General features: G+C 35.9%; 1 protein-coding gene across 1 annotated transcript in view; it reads right to left on the minus strand.

The window, feature by feature from the left end:
- lrpprc (leucine-rich pentatricopeptide repeat containing) overlaps nucleotides 1–10,320 on the minus strand; it is a 68,425-nt gene extending 58,105 nt beyond the window's left edge. Inside the window, exons 1-11 of the mRNA XM_051126415.1 lie at nucleotides 10,102–10,320; nucleotides 7,306–7,529; nucleotides 7,092–7,214; nucleotides 6,891–7,012; nucleotides 5,698–5,756; nucleotides 5,523–5,609; nucleotides 5,314–5,440; nucleotides 4,972–5,116; nucleotides 4,530–4,687; nucleotides 3,821–3,926; nucleotides 2,682–2,789 (exon numbers count right to left, since the gene is read on the minus strand). Of these exons, the coding sequence (XP_050982372.1) occupies nucleotides 2,682–2,789; nucleotides 3,821–3,926; nucleotides 4,530–4,687; nucleotides 4,972–5,116; nucleotides 5,314–5,440; nucleotides 5,523–5,609; nucleotides 5,698–5,756; nucleotides 6,891–7,012; nucleotides 7,092–7,214; nucleotides 7,306–7,529; nucleotides 10,102–10,280 (1,438 nt within the window). The 5' untranslated portion in view covers nucleotides 10,281–10,320. The remainder of the gene's footprint in view (nucleotides 1–2,681; nucleotides 2,790–3,820; nucleotides 3,927–4,529; nucleotides 4,688–4,971; nucleotides 5,117–5,313; nucleotides 5,441–5,522; nucleotides 5,610–5,697; nucleotides 5,757–6,890; nucleotides 7,013–7,091; nucleotides 7,215–7,305; nucleotides 7,530–10,101) is intronic.
- Nucleotides 10,321–26,088: the final 15,768 nt, after the last annotated feature.

Raw genomic sequence — 26,088 nt, forward strand, 5'->3', positions numbered from 1 at the left:
GGAAAATGGATATCCAGTCACATCACCCACCGATTCAAAACTTCTCAATTCAGAAAGTGTGTGAGAGGGCTTTTATGGAACAAATCCGGTTCAATGAATTCTCGGGCGACCTCCAAGTTTCTGTTTGCTACATCACCGGGTTTGATGATTGAACCGTAAGTGTGGGAAGTAAGCAAAACTCTGGTCTCTCTTACTAGAGGGGCACTAAAGGAGAGAGGTCAGAGTTCAAACTGTATCTCCAAGCAAGCTCAATTTTAAATTGAAATGGATTTTAAAATTTTAAAAAGCCAAAAGGTATATCTTGCTTCAAGCAAAACTTGGGTCTGTTGAAACAAGAAAGCACATATACTGTACATGAATGTTCAAAACGAGTCAGAAAAACATGCCAGTTTAAGTTCAAGTATGCTCCAGAAACAAGATGATGTAAACAAATACAGAGGAACTAAACGGCAAGATCACTTCCCACCTTTAGTCCTTGAGATGCTTCCTCTCAGAAGGATATTAAAGTTGATGGAAGCCCTAAAGTGGCTTTCTGCAGCTACTGAGATTCAAAAGAACCCATAATCGCAAGTGGATGACAAAAAGAGAAAAAAAAAAAATTGCGACTAGTGCGAAGAGTGTTTAAGATGCAGAAGCCTGTTGTGTGCTACGTGAGGGACTAAGGCATTCTTCTCGCGCCATGTCACAAGGAATGAGCTGCATTGCTTCTTGAATCTGACAAGCGCCGCTCGCTCGCGGCTGCCGAGACAAAGCTAGCATATGCTTTCTCAAACTCGCCTGCCCAAATCCACACCTCATCAAAATGCAAACTTTTCCCCCTCTCCGCACTCGTGAACGGGTGGACGGAAGAGCGGTGGGTGGAAGGGGGGGATGGGCGTCTGCCCGCTGGTGACACCTGTGGACAGAATGTGACATGGCGCTAAATATTTCATGGCCGTGCACAGCGGCGCACGTAATTGAAAGTGAATTCCCTCAGAGCGCTCGCATTTACATGAGACCCAGTCACTACAAATTCTGTCATGTAACCTTCACGTAGCGCAGACTTCAACACTGAGCAAACAGAAAAAAAAACGTACAGGAACAGAAAGGTGAGAGCGATCCTGCATGTTTCATGAAGGTTATTGGTTAAATATGAAATGTTTTTATACTCGCTGTTGCAGTTTCAGCAGGATTTATCTGGACGTGCTCTTTTGTCAGAACATTTATTTGTTAGTCTGGAATAGACAAACAAAGAACTATGGAGGAAAAATGTATATTCAACATCTAAATTGACAGAACTGTATTAAGTCGTCAAAGAGAGAGTAAGTTTTTCCTATTCCAAAACTAAATAAATAACAGAGCTCCAGACGGTGCGACTAAATTTTGTAAACTGTCTCACTGGCACAACAATTACGCTGTTCAACTCCTAAGTGCTGCCTTTTCTGTTTCATATGGAAAAAAATAAAAAATAAATAAATTCGGCAAACGTAACAAAAGCATACTATGTTTGAGCTGCGCAGTGTGGACCGTTTATCAGTTCGGATCGCAATGCAAACACACTTGTCAGAGCTCAGAACAGCTTTACTCAGGAACCAAAGTTGATTTCGTGACACTGTTAGTGCACAATACTGCAAGATCCAGTAAGACGCTTTTGAACTTGCCGCAGAATGAATAAGGTTACTGCAAGATTGAGAATCATTCAAATTCTGCCCAAAATGTTATAAACAGCGCATGTCAGAAAACCAGGAGTAATGCCAACTTAACCATGGTGTGGCAGAAATAGCCGAATGTTACTACATTTTTTATTTTAATGCATTTCATACAACTATTCCCAGCACTTTAAAGCTCTAAAATGATCCAATTTGAATGTTATTCAAACATTCTTGTAAAATTAAAAAAATACATCAAAACAGTAAATGGCAGCCGAGGAGTACTTATTGTCTTAGTTATTCATTTCTACTTTTTGCTTCATATTTTGAAATTATAAAATCAGTATTATAAAAAAAAAATCAAATCATCAAGAAATCAGATTTTGTCAGTTTTACACTTCATTTGTGTAAGAAGAAAAGTGCCTTAAAAAACAAACTTTTCTTCAATTTGCAACTAAATCACACAATCACTGAAGTTGTCAATCATTTCTGTATACTATAGAAGAATAATGGTACATTTAAATTTGGAGTAGAATATATCAATAGAATATAGAATATATCATTTGAGCAGAATATTAATTTTCTATATAAAACTTAGATTTTGCAAGTTACTGTGAAAAGTAAATATGGTATGTTTCCCAACTCAAGCTTGGTGCTTTACTGCTCAATCTGTAAACTTAATAAACAACAAATGAACATGTAATATTATTAGTAACTGCACTTATTAATGCAAAACAATAGCAGTTTTATAATTAAATTATCTATATTTTTATACTCCCACACAACACTCCCCAGCTCTACCAAATCTGCTCCACCATCTGTAGCACTTAGTGGCGCTGCTGCTACTGCTCTTAAATGTTAGTCTGAATAACCTACTCTAACTTTTCACAGTCAATTTAATCCAGATGGACAACACCAAATTGACTGATTGAATCAAATCAAATTGACTGAATATCAATAGGAAAAACATCAGATTATAGAACTAAAAGTGGTTGCAAGATGCACAATAATGACTGTTTAGATGAGTGTTTCAGCTGGAAGATCAGGACTCACCAGGAATGTTCTTTTCTTTCAGGTAATGTGTAAACAGGGGCCAGAAGTAGTGAGGCCTGAGGGGCAAGCCGTCCTCCTTCATCCTTCTCATAAGCTCAACAGCCATACCTTAAAATAATGCAGCATATTTACACAAACTGAGAACTGAGCTGTATGATTATTAAATTAACTCAAAAAAAAACAAAAAAAAAAAGAAAAAGATCTTGAAACTGGGCCCAGAAATGTTTAACACAGGATCATTTTAATTCTGTTAAAATAATCCTGAGTTATAATATTTTTCAAAAATGTAAAAAAACTTGTTATGTTTCTTATTAGGCTAAAAGGACAAAAAAAAAATGAAAATACCCCATGATTTACTCAGTCTCAAGGTCCTAGGTGTATATGACTTTCAGTCGTAAACAATTGGGAGTTACATAAAAAAAAAAAGTCCTGGCTCTTCCAAGATTTATAATGTCAGTGAATGGCTGTTGAGATTTTGAAGTCCAATAAAGTGCATCCATCCATCATAGAAAGTACTCCACAAGGCTCCAGGGGGTTAATATAGGCCTTCTGAAGTGAATCAATGCATTTGTGTAAGAAAAATATACATATTTAAAGCCATACATCTAACCATAATCTAAAGCTTCCGCTAACTCTCGTGAGAACCAAGTTTTGTTCACAGCAAAGGAAAACCAGTCTCCTCTTGGTTTTTTTTTTTCGCATTTGCCTATGCCACGCTCTCATAAATGTGTGTACAACAGTTAGCGGAAGTTTTAAATATGGATATTTTTCTTACACAAATGCATCAATTTGCTTCAGAAGTTCTTTATTAACTCCCCCGGAGCAGTGTGGAGTACTTTTTATGATGGATGCACTTTATTTGACTATTGAATATAAACAGCCATACTACCCTTATAAAGCTTGGAAGAGCAAGGACATTTTTTAATACAACTTTGATTGTATTTGTCTGAAAGAAGAAAGTTATATACACCTAGGATGGCTTGTGGTTAAGTAAATCATGCCGTAATTTTCATTTTTGGATGAATTATCCCCTTATTATCTTTGAATTATGTATTGTATTGTTATAACATGGCTATTTTAATGTTATTGCTATTTTAACAGCAATAACATTAAACTGAAGATTTCATCATTGTACTCACCGGTCTTTTTGGCTTCCAGGGCGCACTGAAGGGTGAACTGCAGTGGCGATGAGTGCAGACCTGAATCTTTTAGATCTCTGCAAAACCCAACTATGTTCTCCACAGACTATAAGGCATAAACATCCAAATTAACACAGCACTAATAACATTAAGGCCACATTTACACTACTGCATTTTAATTTTAAAAATGGTGTTTTAAAATGAAAACTATCATCGTATATACACTGGCGTTTTCACTGTGTTTCAGAAACTATCTCCATCTACACCACACAACCAAAAACGCATGTCACATGACCATTCAGGCTGCATATGTAATAAAATTGACTGTAAAATACTATCATTTATTTTACTACTTTGCAATTCAATGGTTACTTTTCTTTAATGAGCCTCCGAAATGAGACCCAACAAATGAGCATGATGTTACTGTTTTCATGCCACTGTTTCAAAAGTCTCCATTTTTGTTTGTTTACACTGAAACACAACCCCAGAGTTTTCCAAATAAAACGTTTTCTGCAGCATTTTCAAAAGTCTTAGTTTTCGAGGGCTGAAAACACCAAAGTAGTGTAAATGACAGGCATAACCATAGCAAAAAAATATGCGTTTAAAAAAAAAAAAAAAAAAAAAACACTAGTGTAAACGTAAAAGAACTCATGTATATGAAAACATGTACACTTAATATCACTTGTAAAAATGTTTAGATTTTCTTTACCTTGTCCATATTGACGCAGTGGCGAAGAAAGAAGTTGCCCAAGTCTGGGGAGTCACTGGTCTGCGACTCTACCAGCAGGCCGGTGAAGCTCTTCAGCACAGAAAACGCAGTCTCTTCATGTCCGTGAGTAATCAGACTCAAGCAGAGGTTCATAGCATCTGAGGAAATAGAAACAAATGGATGGGTCAGTATCAAAATAAAAAACTAGATCAATTATTGATAACTTTCCCAAAATCCCATAACAACTTCTCACTGCATCAATATTGTATGTATACCATTTCTCTAATTGGCCTGGGTTCATATTTAAAACACTTAAAATAGAACACTGCTATGAATACATATGGGACCATTATGGCTCAGTATGGACCACTGTGGTAAGTGCTTAGGGCAAAATTCGAAGCTAATGGTTCCATATTCCTTCATCTTCCATGACATGACACACCTGGCACATATCCCCTCTCGTGACGCATACGCTCCACAATCTCAGGCACATACTGCTGATGGCCGGCCTTAGTCAGACTGAAAACCACCTGCATCAAATCTCGGTCCATCAGATGGATATCCGCATTCTCCACTGTCTCTAGAGTCTAGAGGAAAAAAAATAAAATATGAGATACGAATGAGATATTTTTTAACTCTACTATGTTAAATAAAAAGGTTCTTAAATAAAAATAAAAGATGTATACACAACCATTCAAAAATTGGTACAGAAATATAAAAAAAAATGCACCATTATACACAGCATTCTCTTAATCAGTTCATTTTATCCCCCATAATCACAGACCTGTTTAATTTTGGCAATATCTCCTTTCTCAGCATACACATTGAGGAGAGACAGGTACGTGTCTGGGCCCGGCTCAATCCCTGCACCTTTCATGACTGACAGGATGCCTTCAGAGCTGTCCATGTCTCTGCACAAACACACATAGTTACTCAACACATGGGTACCAAACACAAAGCAGCAGCACCAGATCAACAGCACTGTCCACTTACCCTGCGCGGGCATGGCCTGTCACTAGGGAGTTGAACACAGCTTCTGTGATGGGCAGGTCTTTGCTCTTCATAAAGCCCAGGATTGTACTGCAAAAATTGTGAATTTTTATTCTTGTGACAGCCAAGCAAAACTTTTTTTACTTAATTCACACTTTTGGCAAAAATCAGAACTCACCTTGCACCTTCAATGTCGCCAACTTCACAGTAGGCTGCAATAAGTCTCTGATAGGTCACCTAAACGGTCACAATATATTATAAATGTAAATAAACATGATACCAATTCCTAGCTATCATCAGTGATAAGACATAATATCTATACAACATCATTCATTGTTTATTGCACCTTGTGTCGGTTTTAGAGACTAAAAAGGTATCGATAGTTTTTTGTAGTAACATTTTTTCAGCATTTTTTTTTTCTGTTGTTGAAATATATATTCCCTTTTTTCTGTTGTTGAAAATACATATTCCCTTCTAACATTTCTGATTACCAATTACCTTATGTTCTGTTTACCTTTTTCTAAATTTCATTTTTCCAGTTTTAATTTTCCTGGATTCCATTTTTTTATTTGCATTTTAATTTATCTAGACTCTGTTTATTTGTTAAATTAAAAAATATTAATCAAAAAGCATGTCTAATTAATTGAAATTATGAAACTTACACAATTTAACAGCAATTTATTTAAAAAGAAAAATTAAGGCCTATGAAATCAGTTTTAATTTCACCAAATTCTGTGTTTTCAATTAATTTTCTGGATTCTATTTGAATGGTTTCATTAAATTTTAATTAAATTCTCTAATTAATTGATTTAATAAAAAAATATGATTTTTTTTCAGAAATATTGTGTTGAGCATTTACATTTTTCTAGTAAACAAATTATGGTAAATAATTTTTCTGGTAAATATTCCTTAAAACATTCCTATTTATGTCACAGTTTGTTCAAGTTAAAGCGGACTTTTATTTTGAAGGGCTGCTGTAAGTTTGAAATGACTCTCAGAGCAGTTCTAGAGATGATGTTTATGTGTTCATGTACTCTTATATTGAATTGGCAGAGGCTGGAAACACTGCGAGCATTGAGTGTGCTTTAATACGTGCTTTTAGAAACCACATGTCTGCGTCATTTATTCACAAAGAGATGCAGAACATGGAGGATTTCTATATAAAAAGTATTATTGTCTCTTACTGTTCACAAACATTAGTCCATATCGCATTCTGATTTAAGCGTACCCACCTACTTTTGATTTATTTATCCAAAATTTGGCTAATTCCGTGACATTCCGCATTCATTCAATTTTTATGACTGAATTCCGTAATGCCATCACCGTTTTTTTTTTTGCATTGCGGAAATCATAGGGCCCAATTATACTCACCCTGTTTGGCTGAACATTAGCAGCTTCCATTTTAGCAAGGAAGTCGGTTGGAGAGAATCTGAACTCATTCTGCAGGTACGTCTTGAGCAGGGCATTGTAATGGCTCACGTCATAAGTGGCGCCTGCAGCAAACAGCAATATGAAAGTTAAAACCAGATTTAGAAGTACAACGAGTAACTGTTCAATGGTCCCTACGCATACCAAGTTCTTGAAGTTTATCCCAGATCCGTTGTGACAGCTCTATGCGCTCAGTCAGGGGAACCTCAGGAAGCAGAGAGCCACAGCTTCTCAGCAACAACAGGGCTTGATTTCCACTTGGATATCCTATTGGAAGTGATTTCAGAAAAGAGATGACGTGTGAGATTTATTTATGAAAATGGATGGAAAAAAGATCTTTAAACAAACAGACAACTACCTGTTCTGCAAATATCATGGAAGATACGGAGCAGCAGTGTTTTGGTGACCCTGCCTGTCCTTCGGACTGAGCTGTCTAGTTTGGCCAGAGCCCAGTCAAACTGCTGAGCCTGCTTGGAGCGGACCGCCACATTGGGCTCATCCTTCACCAGGCCCCTCTGCTCTGGGACAACACCATACTGACGACAACTCACACAGGGCAGGGCCGATCTATATGAGGACAGGCTGCAAAACAAAAGTGTATCAATATCAATGTGGTCACCTCAAAACTAATTCCGAAATTAATAAGCCTCATTTACAAAAACGGATCAAATCGAACATAAAATGCCCATGTTTCATGTATAAGTATGGGTTATTGTAGGGGTCGACTTTTTAGTTTTTCAGGGCCGATGACGATGCCAATTATTACAGATCAAGTAGACCGATAACCAATATTTTGAACCAATATATATGTCTGGTGTGAAAATGACAATTTATGTCAAAATTAAGAATAATAAGGGCTCTGACAAAAGCTTTCTTTAAATGCTTTTAAATTATTTTTATCAAAAATGACTGATACTGATAACCATAAAAATGCTTATTAGCACCAATAATCAGGCAGGCCGATAATCAGTAGACCCCTAGGTTCTTGTATGTAAACTGTCGGTCATACTTTGGAGCCCAATTCTCACTATTAACTAACCATTAACTATGACTTTTGCCTCAATAGACTTTTAATTTCCTGCTTATTAATAGTTAGTAAGGTAGTTTAGGTATGGGGTAAGATTACAGGATCTAAAATATGGCTATGCAAAATAAGACATTAATATGTGCTTTATAAGTGCTAATGAACAGCTAATATGCATGGTAATAAGCAACTAGTTAATAGTGAAAATTGGTGTTAAAGTGTTACAGTATCATCAAAGATAATATCATAATTGTTTTAATAATGTGCAAGATGACTGCATTAATTTCTTCACTTTGCAAAAGCAAAACAAAAACACACCTTGAGAGTCCAAGACAGACAGTGCTTTGTTCCTGGCTGATTTTTAACAAATAATTTAAATGAATGATTCAATGACTTGCTGCCAACTAGAGATTGTAGTTTTATACACTACCGGTCAAAAGTTTTCGAGATTTTTAATGTTTTTAAAGAAGTCTCTTCTGCTCACCAAGCCTGCATTTATTTGATCCAAAGAACAGCAAAAACAGTAAAATTGTTAAATATTTTTACTATTTAAAATAACTGCTTTCTATTTAAATAAGTTTTGAAATGTAATTTATTCCTGTGAATTCAAACCTGAATTTTTAGCATTATTACTCCAGTCACATGATCCTTCATAAATCATTCTAATATTCTAAAAAAAAAAAAAAAAAAAAAACATTATTATTATTATTATTTGCTACAAAATGTTACATGTACAAGCTTTTTTATTTCATCTTTCTATTTATCAAAGAATCCTGAAAAAAAAGTGATGTTTTAAATTGATACTCACTGATGTTTTAAATATTAATAATAATAATAATAATAATAATAATAAATGTTTCTTGAGCTGCAAATCAGCATATTAGTATGATTTCTGAAGGATGATGTGACACTGAAGACTGGAGTAATGATGCTGAAAATGTTGCTTTGATCACAAGAATAAATTACATTTTAAAATATATTCAAACAAAAAGCAGTTATTTTAGCAACCATATTACTGCTTTTGCTGTATTTTGGATCAAATAAAAGCAAAAAAAGGCTTGGCGAACAGAAGAGATCTTCAAAAAACATAAAAAATCTTACCGTCCAAAAACTTCTGACAGGTTAATTTTTCTATATTTAAAATGTTAGTTTGAAACAGTATTATTTATGCAATAGTAATTACAGTGTGAATACATTCATGCTGCCTCTGAGCTGCAATAACTAGTCTATTTAAATGTACCTAAATGCCACTTTAAATGCAGCTTCTGTGGGACATCTGCAAAAATGGATTTTGTTGATACTGTTTCATTTGATTGGTAACAGTCCTACAGTGTTTCATTATAGCACAAAACACAAGAACTTGACATGATGACACATATTTAAGTAAAAAAGGCCTTATAATAGTAAAAATGCCTCTGGAAATTAATTTAAGGGGGACAAGCATTATTAATGAAAACGCATGTTTTTGTCACTGCTGTGAACTAACCATCACATAGAATATGACAAATATGAGGAAAACACGGAGTAACCAGCATGCAAGAAACAAACTAAATGTTGGCCAACAGGATGTTCAGTATTCTGAGATGGCTCAAAATGACCTTGGCATGTTGACCTTTGACTTTTGGCACGTTACCATACAGTTTACTGACTAATATTAGCCTAAACACCTACATACAATAAAGCACTATTGTATTATATGGATATATCTATTCTCATCCTCATAGACTTTTTAGTTGGACAAATGTCTATGTATTTAGACTAAGGCTTTAATACTACTACTTTGTTTCCAAAAGGCTGACTGATAAATAATCTGACTGAAAAATGTTATAAGTATTACAAAGAAGCTGAAAGAAAAGTGTTATGGTTACATTCATATATTTAGCATTTGATGTTCATGGGTCACACATACTGCAGGTTATAAGCTAATAAAGCCATATCTCTCTCATAAAACACCATTATATAACCAGAGGAACAGATTTAGGTCTGTTTGTTAATATTTGGTTAAATAACCTGCATACACCACATGATCAATGTGTTGTAACCGCTCAGTATTGTTATAGGAGTTGATCACCTCTCAATGACAACTGCATGATCTACACACGCATGGCACAGAGTCATGCTGCGTTATACCTGTTTACATTTAACCGTCCCGGGACTGTCTGGCGGACACATAACCCTGCACGTGTAGTCCCGACCGCTCCGCTGTAAAGACGACCGGCTGCCGGTGCATGTCTGCTTTTTCCTACGACCTGAAGCAACGAAGCCGGTGAACATTTAAGGAGCCGGGCTGATCTTAAGAGCGCAGCCATGTTTAGCCTGCAGAAAGAGAAGAGCGAAGGACATCCGCACCACGTGACAGGCCAGAGAGCAACGGACGAGACCATTGTATTCATAGGGGGGTTCGGTGCCCTCGTGTGCAATGTTCTTCAAATTGCTCAGGATGCGGTCCGTTATATTTTACGCAAAAATATACAGCGGTAGGCTATACGCAAATAAGCAAGTATAAACAATTGGTATTTGTCTTATGAATATATCCCTAAATAATTCTTAAAATAATCTGAACAAAAATAATATCAGTTTACCTTGTAATAAAATAGTATATATCAAAAAACACTATTTAAAATAATGACAAATTAACATATACAAAATACACAAAATATTCTAGCACACTTTAACTGGATATAAAACTTAAATGTTACTCTTTTTGAATTATTATTTAATTTTATTATTCTAAATAATGAATTCGTTTGTTTTTTATGTCGAGGGGATGTTGAACAGTGCTATTTTAGTATTATTTATATATTATAGTAGTATTTATTATATATATGTATAGCATTTTTTATATTTCAACCTTTATTTTTTAGTTTTAGTAATTTTGTTACATGCTTTTGTGATTTTTATTATATAACTATATATATCTATATAACTCTATATCATTTTAATTTTATTTTTATTTTTTAATTTTTATTAATTTTATTACTTCAACTTATAAGGCAACATATAAAAAAAAGTAAAAAGTTTTTCATCTAGTTTTTACATTTTATTTCAGCTTTATTTTAAATACTGAAAATGATTTTCATCAGTTTTAGTTTAAAATAACAACCCTGCTTAAACAACATATCGACGTAAACATGACAGAAAATTATTTTATATGTGACAACCAAAAGTGTCACATATAAACACAATAGTCATTTTAACACATTTTTTCAATATATTCCTGATCTTGTTTAATGACTGTAATGGCTGCACTAATTATATTGTCTTCACTAGAAATCAAAATTTAACTTCAGAGCTGTATGTGTTAGATTAATCTTGCCTTGTGTTTTTGGCTTGATGAGAGACACACTGTTTACCAGCATACTTGAGCTGGAAGCTGATTGGTGGCAGCTTGAGGTCAGTTTTGGAAAAGGTCAGCTAGGTGGGGTGTTGTCAAGCACAGACTAATGCCCACTGGGCCACTCTGTCTCGTGCCAGGCATCAGGGGCCAGGGGGCCCCAATTTGTCAGACGTGTGGCAGGCCAAACTCATTTCCATGGCTGACACACACTGCAAGCCACCCGCACAGCAGTACACACTACACAGCTGACAGGTGACAGTGAACAGGCATTGCCTGCCAGGCATGTTGTTTCACCCATTTGAGAGTCCGTCCCTGTCTGCCGAGTCCCCCACAGTGGGGTGATGTTGGGGTAGGGAGGATGCTGAGCTGCTTTGGCAAGGCATGGTGAGCAGCAGGAATAGCATTAATGTGTGTTAAAAACTAAAGAGCAGAGCTTGCTTATTATCTGTTAGAGCAACTCTGAACCTCCCCATGCTTTTGCACACACACATTTCCACTATACCTTGAATAAATGTGTTCATCATTTATTAAATAAGCCCCTTACAATGCTAAAATGCAGTTGACAGCACTGGGACTTCTCACTGTTTGTATCACCCCACTTGTCTGTGATTGCATGTTCCAGACAGACTGTCAGTCTGTGCATAAGTGGTGGGGATTCTACACTGATACACTAGTAGCTGTTGATGAGTGACTGCCCATATGAATCTATCAATATATGAGTTAATGAGTCAATCGATTCATTCTGAAAAAAGTCAATGAATCAATTACTCAACTGAAGTTTTTAGGACACTAATTCATTCAGGAACAAAACAAGTAACTTATTACTGAGTCATTGAATTATTCACTTAACCAATTTGTTCAAAATCACAGATTCATTCAGGAACAAAACAAGTGACTTATGAGTGAGGCTACTGAATCATTCATTCAACAGATTCATTCAGCACCAAACCAAGTGACTTATGGCTGAGTCATTGAATTGTTTAACTAACCAATATATTTAAAAGCACAGATTCATTTAGGAACAAAACAAGTGACTTATGAATGAGGCCACTGAATCATTCACTCAACAGATTCACTTAGGAACAAAACAAGAGACTTATGGCTGAGTCATTGAATTGTTCACTTAACCAATATATTTAAAAGCAAAGATTCATGTAGGAACAAAACAAGTGGCTTATGAGCGAGGCTATTGAATAATTTTCTCAACAGATTCATTCAGGAATACACCCAGTGGCTTATGACTGCGTCATTTAATTGTACACTTAACCAGCATATTTAAAATCACAGATTCAATTAGGAACAAAACAAGTGATTTATAAGTGAGGCCATTGAATCATTCACTCAACAGATTTATTCTGGAACAAAATGGGTGACTTATGAATGAGTCATTGAATTGTTCACTTAACCAATATATATTTAAAATCACAGATTCATTTAGGAACAAAACACATGGCTTATGAGTGAGGCCACTGAATTATTTACTCAACAGAATTATTCTGGAACAAAACAAGTGACTTATAAGTGAGGCCACTGAATAATTCACTCAACAGATTCATTCAGTAACAAAATAAGTGACTTATGAGTGAGTCCACTGAATCATTAACTCAACTATTTCATTCTTGAACAAAACAAGTGACGTATGAGTGAGGCCACTGAATAATTCACTCAACAGATTCATTCTGAAACAAAACAAGTTATGTAAGAGTGAGGCCACTGAATCATTGATTCAGTGATTCATACTTGAACAAAACAAGTGACGCATGAGTGAGGCAACTGAATAATTCATTTAACAGATTAATTCAGGAGCAAAACAAGTAACTTATGATTGAGACCACTGAATCATTCACTCAACAGATTCATTCAGGAATAATCCAAGTGATTTATGGCTGTTATTAAATTATAACCAATTTGTCCAAAATCACAAATTAATTCTGGAACAAAACAAATGACTTATGAGTGAGGCCAGTGAATTATTCACTCAAAAGATTAATTCAGAAACAATCCAAGTGACATATAGCATAAAACTGATGAGTAAACAAATGAGCAAGTCACTGAATTATTCACTCAACCAGTTCATCCAAAAACACTGGCTAGATCCAAAAGCTAAAAAATACTGCCTTTGGAGAATGCATTCCAAGGTAGGAAAGCATCAAGGCACATCCGAATCCAATGACAGCTTTACTTCCTGTCTTCAAAGATACCTTCATCTGGTTGTTTTTTGAAGGCAGCACAGATGAATCCTTCGCTGCCTTTGATATCCCACAATCCTGTGCATTCCATTCCGTGACAGTTGAGCTATAAAAAAATAAATGGTATCTGAAAGTCTTGATTGGTGTTAAGTTTGTGTAAATATATATTTTTGATTAACCACTTTTGATGATATTTCTAACAAGAAATTACTATTGCATTAATTCATTATTTGCTTGGTTATCGCCTAAGCTTACTCTCTTTTGTGATATATATTATTAAATGTCATGAGGTGCCTTCATGCACAAACACTGTCTGAAAAGTCATTGCCTGAGGCACGAGGCAAAAAGTCAGCAGCTTAAGCTTTCTGACGCAGCCACTAATTCACTCAGGAACAAAACTACTGACTTATGAGTTTCCTATGATTATTTTTAAGGGTCGCAAGAACTCAACTGAGGGTCAACTCAGTCTGTCCAGCTTTTGGACTCATTTGGAAGGAACTCTATTCATTTTTAAGCAAATACACACAAATTAGCTGTCAGAGTTGTGCCTAAAAAGTAAATTACTTAACTTCTTTAGTGAACTGGTAAGCACAACACAAAGACCATGTAACTTAAAGTTTGTTGTGTCACTGAGTTGTTATTAATTGCCAACCCTCACCTGCAATGTCAGCGAGCACGTGCCACTCCCTAAGACTCGTACCGTCAGTTTACTTCTTATTCCAAAGGGAGCCCTTGCTTTTCGTTGGCATGAGAGCTAAAAGTGGTGAGCTCAGGGGAAGAAATATCTCAAGGTCACTGAATTATAGACGAGGAGAGATGAGGTGAGCTGAGAGGAAAGGCCTGCTCCTTCCCCCCTTTCTGTTTGCTGAATGAACTCAAGAAGGGTCTGTTCTGTTTTTCTGCAGCATGAATGCATCTGTGTTAGTGATTTATTATTCATCAAAACAATGAATTATTAACTGATTATTTTCCCTCTTTTACAAAAGATTTTTGCTGATCTTTCTTCTTCTTACTCATAATTGAAAACAATGCCCCACATATCATTCTCATTTTCCTTTTCAAAATCCTTCTCGATCCATCGAGAGAAGTTTAAACCATGGAATAGAGAATACTGGATTGTTTATGACTTAATAATGTCTGTCAGGTGGCCTAACAAGGCAGGGCACCAGCATCTTGTCACCTGTAGGTTATATCCAGAGGCCTCTGCCATTTCTTATTTCTCAATATGACAGGAAGACATGTTGTCAAAAGGAATGTAGGTAACTTCACATTGCCTGACTTACCTATTAAGCAGCCCGAGATCATCAGTTCACCAGTTAATTTATAAAAAGGGCACATATTAATGGGCTTTTGACCTTTTTGTTTTTTTTTACCTTAAAAATGCAAAAATCTTTACCCATATTCATGACAGCATAAATTAAAGTGCCTCTAGAATATTTCCCATTACTGTGGACATCTCAGAGTATATTATTTTGAAAAAAATTAAGTGAAAATAATGTAAATAATTAGCAATTCAAAGCCTCAGAGACTCGACTGTGCTACTGTGCTGAGCTACAGAGAACAGAGAGAAAGCTGAAGTGTTGAGGAAAGAGAGAAAACAGGCCGTCCCTGAGGATTTGTCCATTTCTGTGTGGATCAGAGAGTGTGAATGTGATGGCAGTTGCAGGGCTCTCTGGTGTGAAGAGTGCTGTTTCTCTGAGATCCTCGTGAACTTGAATGTCACACATGAGGATAGAAGGCAGAACCGTGGGCAGGAAACGACACCGCAAACACATGGAAATCTCGAGGGGCTGAGAGACGTACAGGCAGTAGAACATGAGCACACAGCCTCACAGAGCTGATGTTTTCTCACATTGTAAGTGCTGACCCAAAATCTCAGTCATGGCTTTTAGTCATCTCTGTTTCAATAAAAAGAATGCAGTAAGTCCTATAACATTTGCTGACATAAGGAAATTTGTTTAGTTTAAAGAGATAGTTCACCCAAAAATGAAAATTCTCTTATTAATTACTCACCCTCATATCATTCCAAACCTGTAAGACCTTTGTTTGTCTGCAGTACAAATTAAGATATTTTTAATGAAATCCGAGAGCTCTCTGACCCTCCATAGACAGCAAGCTTTTTTGCACAACAGCAAAAAAGCAGTTTTTTTACACAACCAAAAGTATTCTCGTAGCTTCATAAAATTACGACTGAACCACTGATGCCACATGGCCTATTTTGTTGATGTTCTTGGTACCTTTCTGGACCTTGAACATGGTAGGACCCTTGCTGTATATGAAGGGTCAGAGAGCTCTTGAAGTTAATAAAAAAAATCTTAATTTGTGTTCTGAAGATGAACGAAGGTCTTACAGGTTTGGAACGATATAACGATGAGTAATTAATGACAGAATTTATCCCTTTAATGTAATTTCATGTCTCACATTCTGTACACATATTCGAAAGTGTGGGATTGGTAAGCTTTTTTAACGATTTTGAAAGATGTCTCTAATCAAGACTGCAATTATTTGATCAAAATACAGTAAAAAATAATATTGTAAAGAAATTATATATATATTTTTGACATATAAAATATAATTTATTCCTGTGATGCAAAGCTGAATTTTCAGCATCATTACTCCAGTCTTCGGGGTCACATGATCCTTTAGAAATCATTTTAAATATGCTGATTTGGCGCTCAAGAAACATTTCTGTTGTCAGTATTATAAACAATTGTGCTGCTTAATGTTTTGTGGAAATGAAATTCAGGATTCTTTATGAACAGAATAGAAAATGCAGAACAACATTTATTTGAAATACATTTTATTTTAACATTATACTACGGCGCCGTTGAATCCTTGAATCTGATTGGATTGCACTGCAAATGTAGTTCCAGCAGATCTTGACCGCATTACATGTCCATATCACTTCGCCATATGATTTTGGTTATTTCAAAGGTCCTACCAGCCTTCAACAGCAAAAGAACTGAAACCCACAACAACACTGTCCAAGCAAATAAATGTAGTAAACAATAAGATAAAAACGGCCTAAAAGCTACATCAGCTACATCATTTCTCACTAATAACGGCTCTGTTCTTCAAGATGATGAACTTGCAATTTCACTATTAGTAGAAACACTGCTGCCGAACACTTGAGAGAAACACAGATTCAGGTAACTTAATTCACACACACCTAATCTCTGTATATATAACAGCATATTTGTCCTAGTAAGGAATATAAAAATAAATCATATAAAATAATAAATATGTTGTAAAAAAGCCCCCTTTTGAGCCTACTACAGCAATATTTTTGTCTTCGCATTCTTCCAAATGGAAATTACTCATAAGCTTGCATCATCTTTTATTTTCTGTGTGCAAGTGTACTTATGTGTACAGAACAGTGATAGTAATCTGTCTGATAAGACTGCACTGTGGCATTTGCCATCATCCATGTATCATTACTTATATCATTATGTTGTTATTGTCATCCAGGGCCTTTCATGCATCATCACTTCCCTCTCCGCTCCTCATGACTCCATTCCTGTCCGATTCCATCTCCGTTTCAGCGTGCGGCGGCCAGCTCCATCTCTCCACTGACCTGTTCAAGCGTGACAGTAAAGGAGAAATCATATATTTGCACACTCTCACATGAGACTGCCTGGCTGATCTCATGACAGGCCGGGATCCTGTGACTTTGGTGTAGGAGAACTGCGCCTGAGCCAAGCAGGAATGATGTGATACACTACTGTAATGATGCCTCGGGCTGAAGAATAATCACCTGAGAATTACACATGCCTCTGTGATCAGTGACTATTTCTGCTGCGTTTCCTGTGTTTGGCCTCTGATTGGGTAGGCGACTTGACAGCACACACACACATACTGTACATATACCTAGTGTTTACCTCTATCCCATGTGATGCAGTGAAGTGTGCAGACCTTACTTCAGGCTGTCACTCTAAATGAGATGCACATGGCTTTGAGAAAAGCAGACTGTAAGATAATAAATGACGCTTGTTGCGTTACATATAGAGTTTACTCTTGTTTTTTGTGAAAAACTGACAGACAGCTCTTTTTATGTGTGGCTATTCTAAGGAACTATTCAAAATAATTTTAAATATTTAGATAAAATATAAAGTAAAATATTATGAAAATGATATCTAATATTTAATTAAAACTAAAACTGAAACAAACTATATAGACATATATAAACTAAAACATATATAAATTTATTTTATAAACTAAAATAAAAATGGAAAATTAGAAAATTAGATGACACATCTTACCCCACTCTCCTTTACTGTGTATTTATCAGCATCTTATGTAATGTGGAGGCAAATTCCCAGGCATTTTAACAAACATTCAGCTCCATCACATCCCTCAGCTGTCCTCATAGCACCTCACATTTCACACCCTGAATTAACATAATGCTGTAATGGAGTTGATTACTAAGAAGCAATTATGAGCGAGGCATTGGAGGATGCAAGTGCTCAGTCAAGCATATGCAACAGCGTGTCAACAGCCAGGCAAACCCTGAGAGCGACATGAAGCAGAGAGGAAGAAGACGCCTCCCCAAAATGTTAAACTGCCCTTTAGCATGTCTTCATGGAGTCGTCATCATGCGATTGTCACATCGACATTTCAACCTGCAACACCTCAAAAGGGATTTCAGCAGATGTCTATTATAAGAATTAACTGACTTGGACTGTAAATCCTGAATTCAAACATTTGAAGAAATGCAACACACTCTAATGGAAATTATTTTATGTTTTAACAAATCGGTGCGTCTTTTGCACATTTTCATATGTGATCTAGTTATGGCCCATTGAGGGTGAGGTTTAGGGATGGACATTCATGTTCCATTGTATTTTTTTTTTAATAAAAAGGTTACATTTTCAGTAACATGAAAGGATGTAGGAAGATTTTAAAATGATTTTTTAAGATGATGGAGAAAATACGATTGGAGTTTTTTGACATACCCTAACTGTCTTGAAACTGCTTGAGTTTAGGCAGAGAAAGACATCTCATGTTCTCCCTCAACTTCGAAATCGTCCTATATCGATTTTTACTTTTTTTATTAAGGGTGTTTGATCTTCTTTGCATGTTCACTTTAGCAAATACTGGGTCGGTACTTCTGCAGCGATGTAGGATGATTTTAAAATGATTTTTGAAGTTAAGGGAGAAAATACAATTGGAGTTTTTTGACATAACTGTCTTGAACCAGAATACACGGAGTTCAGGCAGAGTAAGACAAGACAAGCCCTTGAAATTAAAAAGTATTTAAATTGTTTTTTTTTAATGAAAATAACCAATCATTTCGCTAGATAAGACCCTTCTTCCTTGGTTGGGATAGTTTACAATTGCATTTGGGATCATTTGAAGCTGCATTTAAGCTGCATTTTGGAAGTTCAAACTCGGGGCACCAGAGCAGTCCATTATATGGAGAAAAATCCTGAAATGTTTTCCTTTGAAAAACATAATTTCTATACGACCGAAGAAAGACACAAACATCTTGGATGACAAGGGGGTGAGTACATTATCTGTAAATTTTTGTTCTGGAGGTGGACTTCTCCTTTAACAGATAAAAGGATAGCGCGACAAAGATATCGCTTTCCTCAGCAGGTATTAAACTAGTGTTTTATTGTGAATATGAGATTGAGATGAGCTAAAGAATGAATGCTGTGTCAGATGCAGGTAATCACACGCTTTAGTCCATCATAATACTTAATTCAGGGGTGTCGTTAGGGCTAATCATTCGGGACTCGAGCCCCGAAAGATTTTTCTCCAGCCCCGAATGTTTTTTATCGCCCTATGCTTTCCGAGGAATTCACTGAATTTGTCAAAGTTTGAATTAATTCATCAAAAGCCGGTCATTACACTTTAATCAAATCGTGATATGACTCGTTTTAATTAATTAGACATGTTTTTTGATTAATAAAATTAAATTTTAGTCCAGAAAAATGAAAACAGAAAAAACTGAATTTAGAAAAAAAAAAAAAAAAAAATGAAAATGGGGCCCTATTTTTGCATGCAAATATATATATTTTTAAATGTATTATTTTATTTGTGCAATATATTTTTGTAAAGTTATAATTTTGTGATAATACTCTTAAGTAATTATGATGTGAGCTCCCGTCCACCACTTCTAGCCCCTGATGTTTTGCCACTAGCCCCAGATGTTTGCATATCCTAACATGCAAACACCCCTGACTCTACTTTATACAATACAGTGAGCTTTTAATACAGTACTACAATAAGCTTTCAATGAAGCAACTCAACATTCCTCAGTTACTAGTTCTAAACTGATGTTTTCAAAATAGTAAAGGAGGTTTGGGCTCAGCTGGGCTCAGCTTCTGACTTATCAAAACTTTTTGCCTTTTAAAGCCACAGAAGTTTAAGGAACATATATCTGAGATACATTTCAAGATGTTTAATTAGCAACACTAACTGTTGTTATTGACATCGATTTATGTGCTTTGAAAGAGTCTGTGCTGAATCACTCATGTGCCCTGTGGCGTTACCAGACTTGCACGCTGGTGACATTGGCTGCCAAGAACTAGACACCAGGTGCTGAAAACTGAGACAGACGTGTTGACCTTCTTCATGTGGCTGCGTGGTCTTCATCACCTATGCTTCTTTTCTTGTCCACCTCGTCAAAGCCTGTTCCTGAGAGGTTTAGCCCAACTCTTCTGCCTTTTGACTCAAGCAGCCTTAAGCCACATGACATTTTGGAAATGTCTCATTGTATTTCCTCTCTCTTTTTTTGCATGGTGTTTAGGGGGGTTGGGGGGTTAGAAAATCCGTCTTGCCTCCATCTCAGTAATGACAACACCAGGAGTAGGTGAGGAGACTTCAATCTGACCTGACCTTTTCCTCTCTACTTTACAGCCTGAAGTAACATGTCTTCTGTCCTCAATCATTAAAAATGATGCCCTTTCCAATTTAATCACTTCCTCGTCTGCTGTCCGCACCTTTCATGAGATAAATGCAGGCTACACGGAATAGTCAATTACAATTTACCCAAGTGCAAGTAATTTCACACAAACTGAAGGGATAGATTAAGGGATATTATTGATTTTTGTGCTCATTCAAAAAAAAAGTTACACTCAGGATCTTAGGGATCTTAATCTGACACTGTACCAAAAAAAGCATCAGAATTAATATTGTTGCTAATCATTGACATATCCAAGACTGTGATAATAATAATTGCTCATTGTCAGTTAATGTTAATGCTATAACAGTTCTACGTTTCATGTTTCTTACTGCTGTCTGCTTAAGTCGTTGAAACTTTTCCTATCTCAGTTTCATAATCCAAACACTATAATTCATCGCAGGATGCCAGGGCACCCAAAAAACTCCTCCTCATCCTCTTTTGCAGTTAGTTTGAGAGGCTCTCCATCACTGGCATCAGTGTGTAATGTCAGCTGTGTCGTGTCAGATTACCGGGCTGAGCTCTGAGGGGATGCCGGATGGCCTCATGCTCTGCTGAAGACACCCCTAACGGAATAGGTTCCCCCTGCTCCCTGGCACTTATCAGTTAGAGTCTGTGTGTCCTGAGGGAGAGAGATTACTGTCATGATGCTGCTACCTTCCTGCACATCACCAACACAATCCCCTGGGCCTTTTGACTGGGGTGTGAGAGAATCTGTTTTTTTTTTGTTGTTGTTGTGATTTTTATTTCTTAACTTGCATTATTTAATGGTATTTTAAAGAGTTAGTTCATCCAAAAATTATTCATCCTCATGTTGTTCCAAACCCCTAAGACCTTCATTCATCTTAGAAACTTAGAAACTATGAGTGATAGTAACTTTTGTTTGTTTGATATGTTGTTGTGTGTGTTTCCAACTCAGATCTGTTCAGTTTTTTATGCTTTGAACAAAGGAGGTCTATAATACCTGGAGAAAGCTATCCTTTTCCCATTCATTTCAATGATATCATGACATCACTGCTTGACTGAAACAAAACTGTGATTGACAGAAAGTTAACATGAAAAATATAGGTCTATGTTTTTAAAAGCTGTCAAAAGTTAAATATTAGTGATGGATATGATGGAAGAAAGGTCAGAATACAGTACATGTATTGGAGAATACATCTAACAGCAGGGTTTAATGGAGACATGGTATCTTGCTAAACCTTGAAAATCAAAAACATTTTTATCAGTTTTAAAGTGTTATTCAGATTGAATTTTCTGATCAGGTTTCACAATGAATATTTAAAATAAGTATTAAATTATATTTATTTAAAATTATTTGTAATCATAATTATACGGCATTTGCTATCAAAAAAAATGTTAAATTCAAACGTTCAAAACCAGCACTTGTCATTGCCAGAAATTCACTGTAAAAATCTATTACAGCATGACATATTGGTGTTTGTATAATTTACTTACAACTGTAGAGATCTCCAATTTTTTAGAACAACAATTTACATATAATGTACTCACCCCCTTTTCATCCAAGATGTTCATGTCTTTCTTTCTTCAGTCGTGAAGAAATTATGGTTTTTGAGGAAAGTATTTCAGGATTTTTCTCCATATAATGGACTTCATTGGTGCCCTGATTTTGAACTTCTAAAGTGCAGTTTAAATGCAGCTTCAAAGGACTCTAAACAATCCCAGCCCAGGAAGAAGGGTCTTATCTAGTGAAACGATCAGTAATTTTGGTAAAAGCTTGTGTAGCGCTAGCTCTGGGATGCACGTCCACGACACTACGAATAACGTGGTTCATCGTCTGTGTACTCTGGCTCAAAAAGGTAGAGTATGGCGACAAACTCCATCTTATTTTCTTCTACAACTTCAGAATCGCCCGACAGCGTTGTATCTTTTTGTTTGTAAACAGTGTTTGACTTACTTGCACTTCCATAGTCTTTGTGTATTCACTTAGTAAACACTGGGTCTTGTAGTTCCACCTACGTTCCATGTGACCTTTCGACGTGATTCAATAGTATGTAGCCTCGTGGATGCACATCCCAGAGGTAGTGCTACACAAGTTTTTGTGCTTAAAGGAGAAGTCCACTTCCAGAACAAAAATTTACAGATAATGTACTCATCCCCTTGTCATCCAAGATGTTCATGTCTTTCTTTCTTCAGTTGTAAAGAAATTGTGTTTTTTGATGAAAACATTTCAGCATTTTTCTCCATATAATGGACTGATATGGTGCTCTGAGAACTTCCAAAATGTAGTTTAAATGCAGCTTCAAACGATCCCAAATGTGGCTGTAAACGATCCCAGCCAAGGAAGAAGGGTCTTATCTAGCAAAACGATCGGTTATTTTCATAAAGATAATACAATTTATATACTTTTTAATGTCAAAGGCTTGTCTTGTCTTACTCTGCCTGAATTATGTTTTTTTCCGGTTCATGACAGTTAGGGTATGTCGAAAAATTCCCATCTCATGTTCTCCCTCAATTTCAAAATCATCCTATATCGCTGTTTTACATGTTTTGTTTCTTCTTTGCATGTTCATTTTTGCAAAGACTGGGTCGGTTCTTCTGTAGTGATGTAGGATGATTCTGAAATTATTTTTGAAGTTGACAATACGATTGGAGTTTTTCGACATACCCTAACTGTCTTGAACCAGAATACACAGAGTTCAGGCAGAGTAGACAAGACAAGCGTTTGACATTAAAAAGTATTTAAACTATATTTAAAAAAAAAACAAAAAAAACTGATCATTTCGCTAAATAAGACACTTCTTCCTCAGTTGGGATCGTTTATAACCGCATTTGGGATCATTTAAAGCTGCATTTAAACTGCATTTTGGAAGTTAACTCGGGGCACCATATCAGTACATTATATGGAGAAAAATGCTGAAATGTTTTCCTCAAAAAACATAATTTCTTTACAACTGAAGAAAGAAAGACATGAACATCTTGGATGACAAGGGGGTGAGTACATTATCTGTAAATTTTTGTTCTGGAAGTGGACTTCTCCTTTAATTTTAATTAACTCTCAAACTCCACTGTGTTGTCACAATATGATTGTCAGACAGAAAGCACCAAGTTTTCTGATTGGCTAAATAAACAACCTTACAGAATGCAGTCACGAAAGATCTGATATTTCAGAAAATCTAACTCAGTGATATCCTTCATATAAACTCACATACAGCACATCTACATCACTATTTCAGCTCTGAATGTAGATACAAAAGATATTATGGTGTCAGAACAAATGGATCTGATTTCATCACTTGTAAAATGAGTCAGTCCTAAATATGGTATTTGAAAACCAAATTATACTTGTGCGCAGTGTGAACAAGGTCACGGTCGGTTTCTCCAGATGCTTTCATCTCGGCATCTTGACTCCTGTCTGCTCCTGTATGTCAGAAGTCATGTACTCATCTTCAGTTTCTCATCTCTCCCATTTCCTGTCCCCCCCTCTCTCTACTATATCTCTCCCTTAGCCCTTCGTTTCCACATCCTCATATCGCTCTCGTGGCAAGAATCACATTAGATTGAGGGCCTGGACTGGCTTTGTTGATCCAAACTGCCTCGCTCATCTGTCACGGCCTCCCCACACTCCATCAACCTCTCCTAAGGGAGGTCTCAAACCTTATCAGCCCTCATCTTTTTCATTCCTTCCATCCGTACTCTTATATTTGTCACAAAGATCTCTTGACCCCTGAGTTGAGTGACTTGGCCACGACAGTGGACAGCTGTCTGCTAAGCCACCTGCCCTTTGGTGCTCTGTCTGTCTCTGTATCTGTCTGTGCACTGGCCTCCAGTTCATCCGTCCGCTCATCCATCCATCCGTTGCCGGGATTCTCTGTTTGTGTAGCCTCTGGCTACTTGCAGGAGTGGGGCCGGGGTTTATGACGGGCAGTTGTCAGTCAGGGGAGGGAGGGGTGATGCGGAAGCCGTCACGGGCTTTCAGGATCATATGCTGGGTGTCACCTTCTCGTTGCCCTTGAGCAACGCAAAACCTTCAGTCACACGCTCCCAAACATACAAGTACTCTTTAAAGAGCATCTTCAGCTCTGTCAGACAGCTCGAGAGATTTTACTCATTGACATGTGCACATGCTTCAAAGTTCCAGCTGAAATCAAAAAAGGTTTCACAGACTGAGGCCACATGAAAGAACTTTTCATTCTCTAGCTCTTTAGAAAACCAAGTGGTGGTGGCCTTATGGTGATCCAAACCCATTTTAATTTCTTCACTTTCAGAAAAAAGGTACAAAACCTGCCACTGGGGCAGTACACTTTTAAAAGGTATACATTTATACCTTATTATACCCCTAAATAGTGCATATAAGTACCTTAAAGGTACAAAACATAAAATGTACATACACTACCAGTCAAACTTTTTTAAATTGTAATGTTTTTTAAAGAAGTCTCTTCTGCTCACCAAGCCTGCATTTATTTGATCCAAAGTACAGCAAAAATGTAATTTTTTGAAATAACTGATTTCTATTTGAATGTATTTTAAAATGTAATTTATTTCTTGATTTCAAAGCTGAATTTTTAGAATCATTACTCCAGGCACATGATTCTTTAGAAATCATTTTAATATTCTGATTTGCTGCTCAGAAATGTGTTATTATTATTATGTTGAAAACAGCTGAGTAGATTTTTTTCTGGTTCCTTTGAAGAATAGAAAAATTCAGAAAAACAGCATTTATTTAAAATAGAAAACTTTAGTAACATTATAAATGTCTTTATCATCACTTTTGATCAATTTAAAGCATCCTTGCTAAATAAAAGTACTAATTTCCATAATTTCTTCCAAAAGCAAAATCTCAATAAAAGATTATTATTCTGCAGCTCATAAACATTCATATGAATATTTACATCTTTAATTAATATTTTAATCGAACATACAGTATGTCATAATAGCAACACTATGAATGCCAATTTAATGATTTCATTCAGTTAACCTGTATATTTTAACGAAAGTGATGATGTTGGAAATGTACATTTAATTCAGGGAAATATTAAATAATAACCCTATTAATTATACAATACACTAACAACATGTCATTTTTATCTTTTTATTAAAAACATAAAAACTATCATTTTTTAAAAACTAGAACAAATCACAAATCAACAAAAACACTGATTTGTCCACAAATCCCTCACTAAAAATATTGATGTTCAACATAATACAGTGTCAACATGATACAATGTTTGCTCACAAAACTTTTGTGATGGAAATAATATGAAATGGGAGGAAAAACAATATTTCAGTGCTTTTGCAAGTGTATGGAAAGATTCTCATGGAAACACAAATATTTTGCAAGAGAACACTGAAGTACTTTTTTTTTTCTCCTATCATCTCCCATATTTTTTTTTCCACCAGCATGTCCCCATAGGGGCTCGGTACCATCATCTATTGTCAATAGTGTAGCAATGTAGGAAAAAATACTTTATTTTTTATATATACTTTTATATGTATATATATATTAATATTTTGCAATGAACTTAAATATATTGTTTCTATGTAACTATAATAATTTACTTAAACTTGTGCAAAAAGTAATGTGGACTGTCACTTTCTTTTTTTTTTTTTTTTTTTTTTTTTGGCCGTGACCCTGGACAACAAAACCAGTCACGTCAACATTTGAAGTGGATCAAAACATTTCATCAAAGTTGTCCTAAAATGAAAAACAATACCCGTTCTTGTCT

This window comes from Labeo rohita, chromosome 13 (genome assembly GCF_022985175.1).
Source record: "Labeo rohita strain BAU-BD-2019 chromosome 13, IGBB_LRoh.1.0, whole genome shotgun sequence".
Classification (NCBI taxonomy): domain Eukaryota; kingdom Metazoa; phylum Chordata; class Actinopteri; order Cypriniformes; family Cyprinidae; genus Labeo; species Labeo rohita.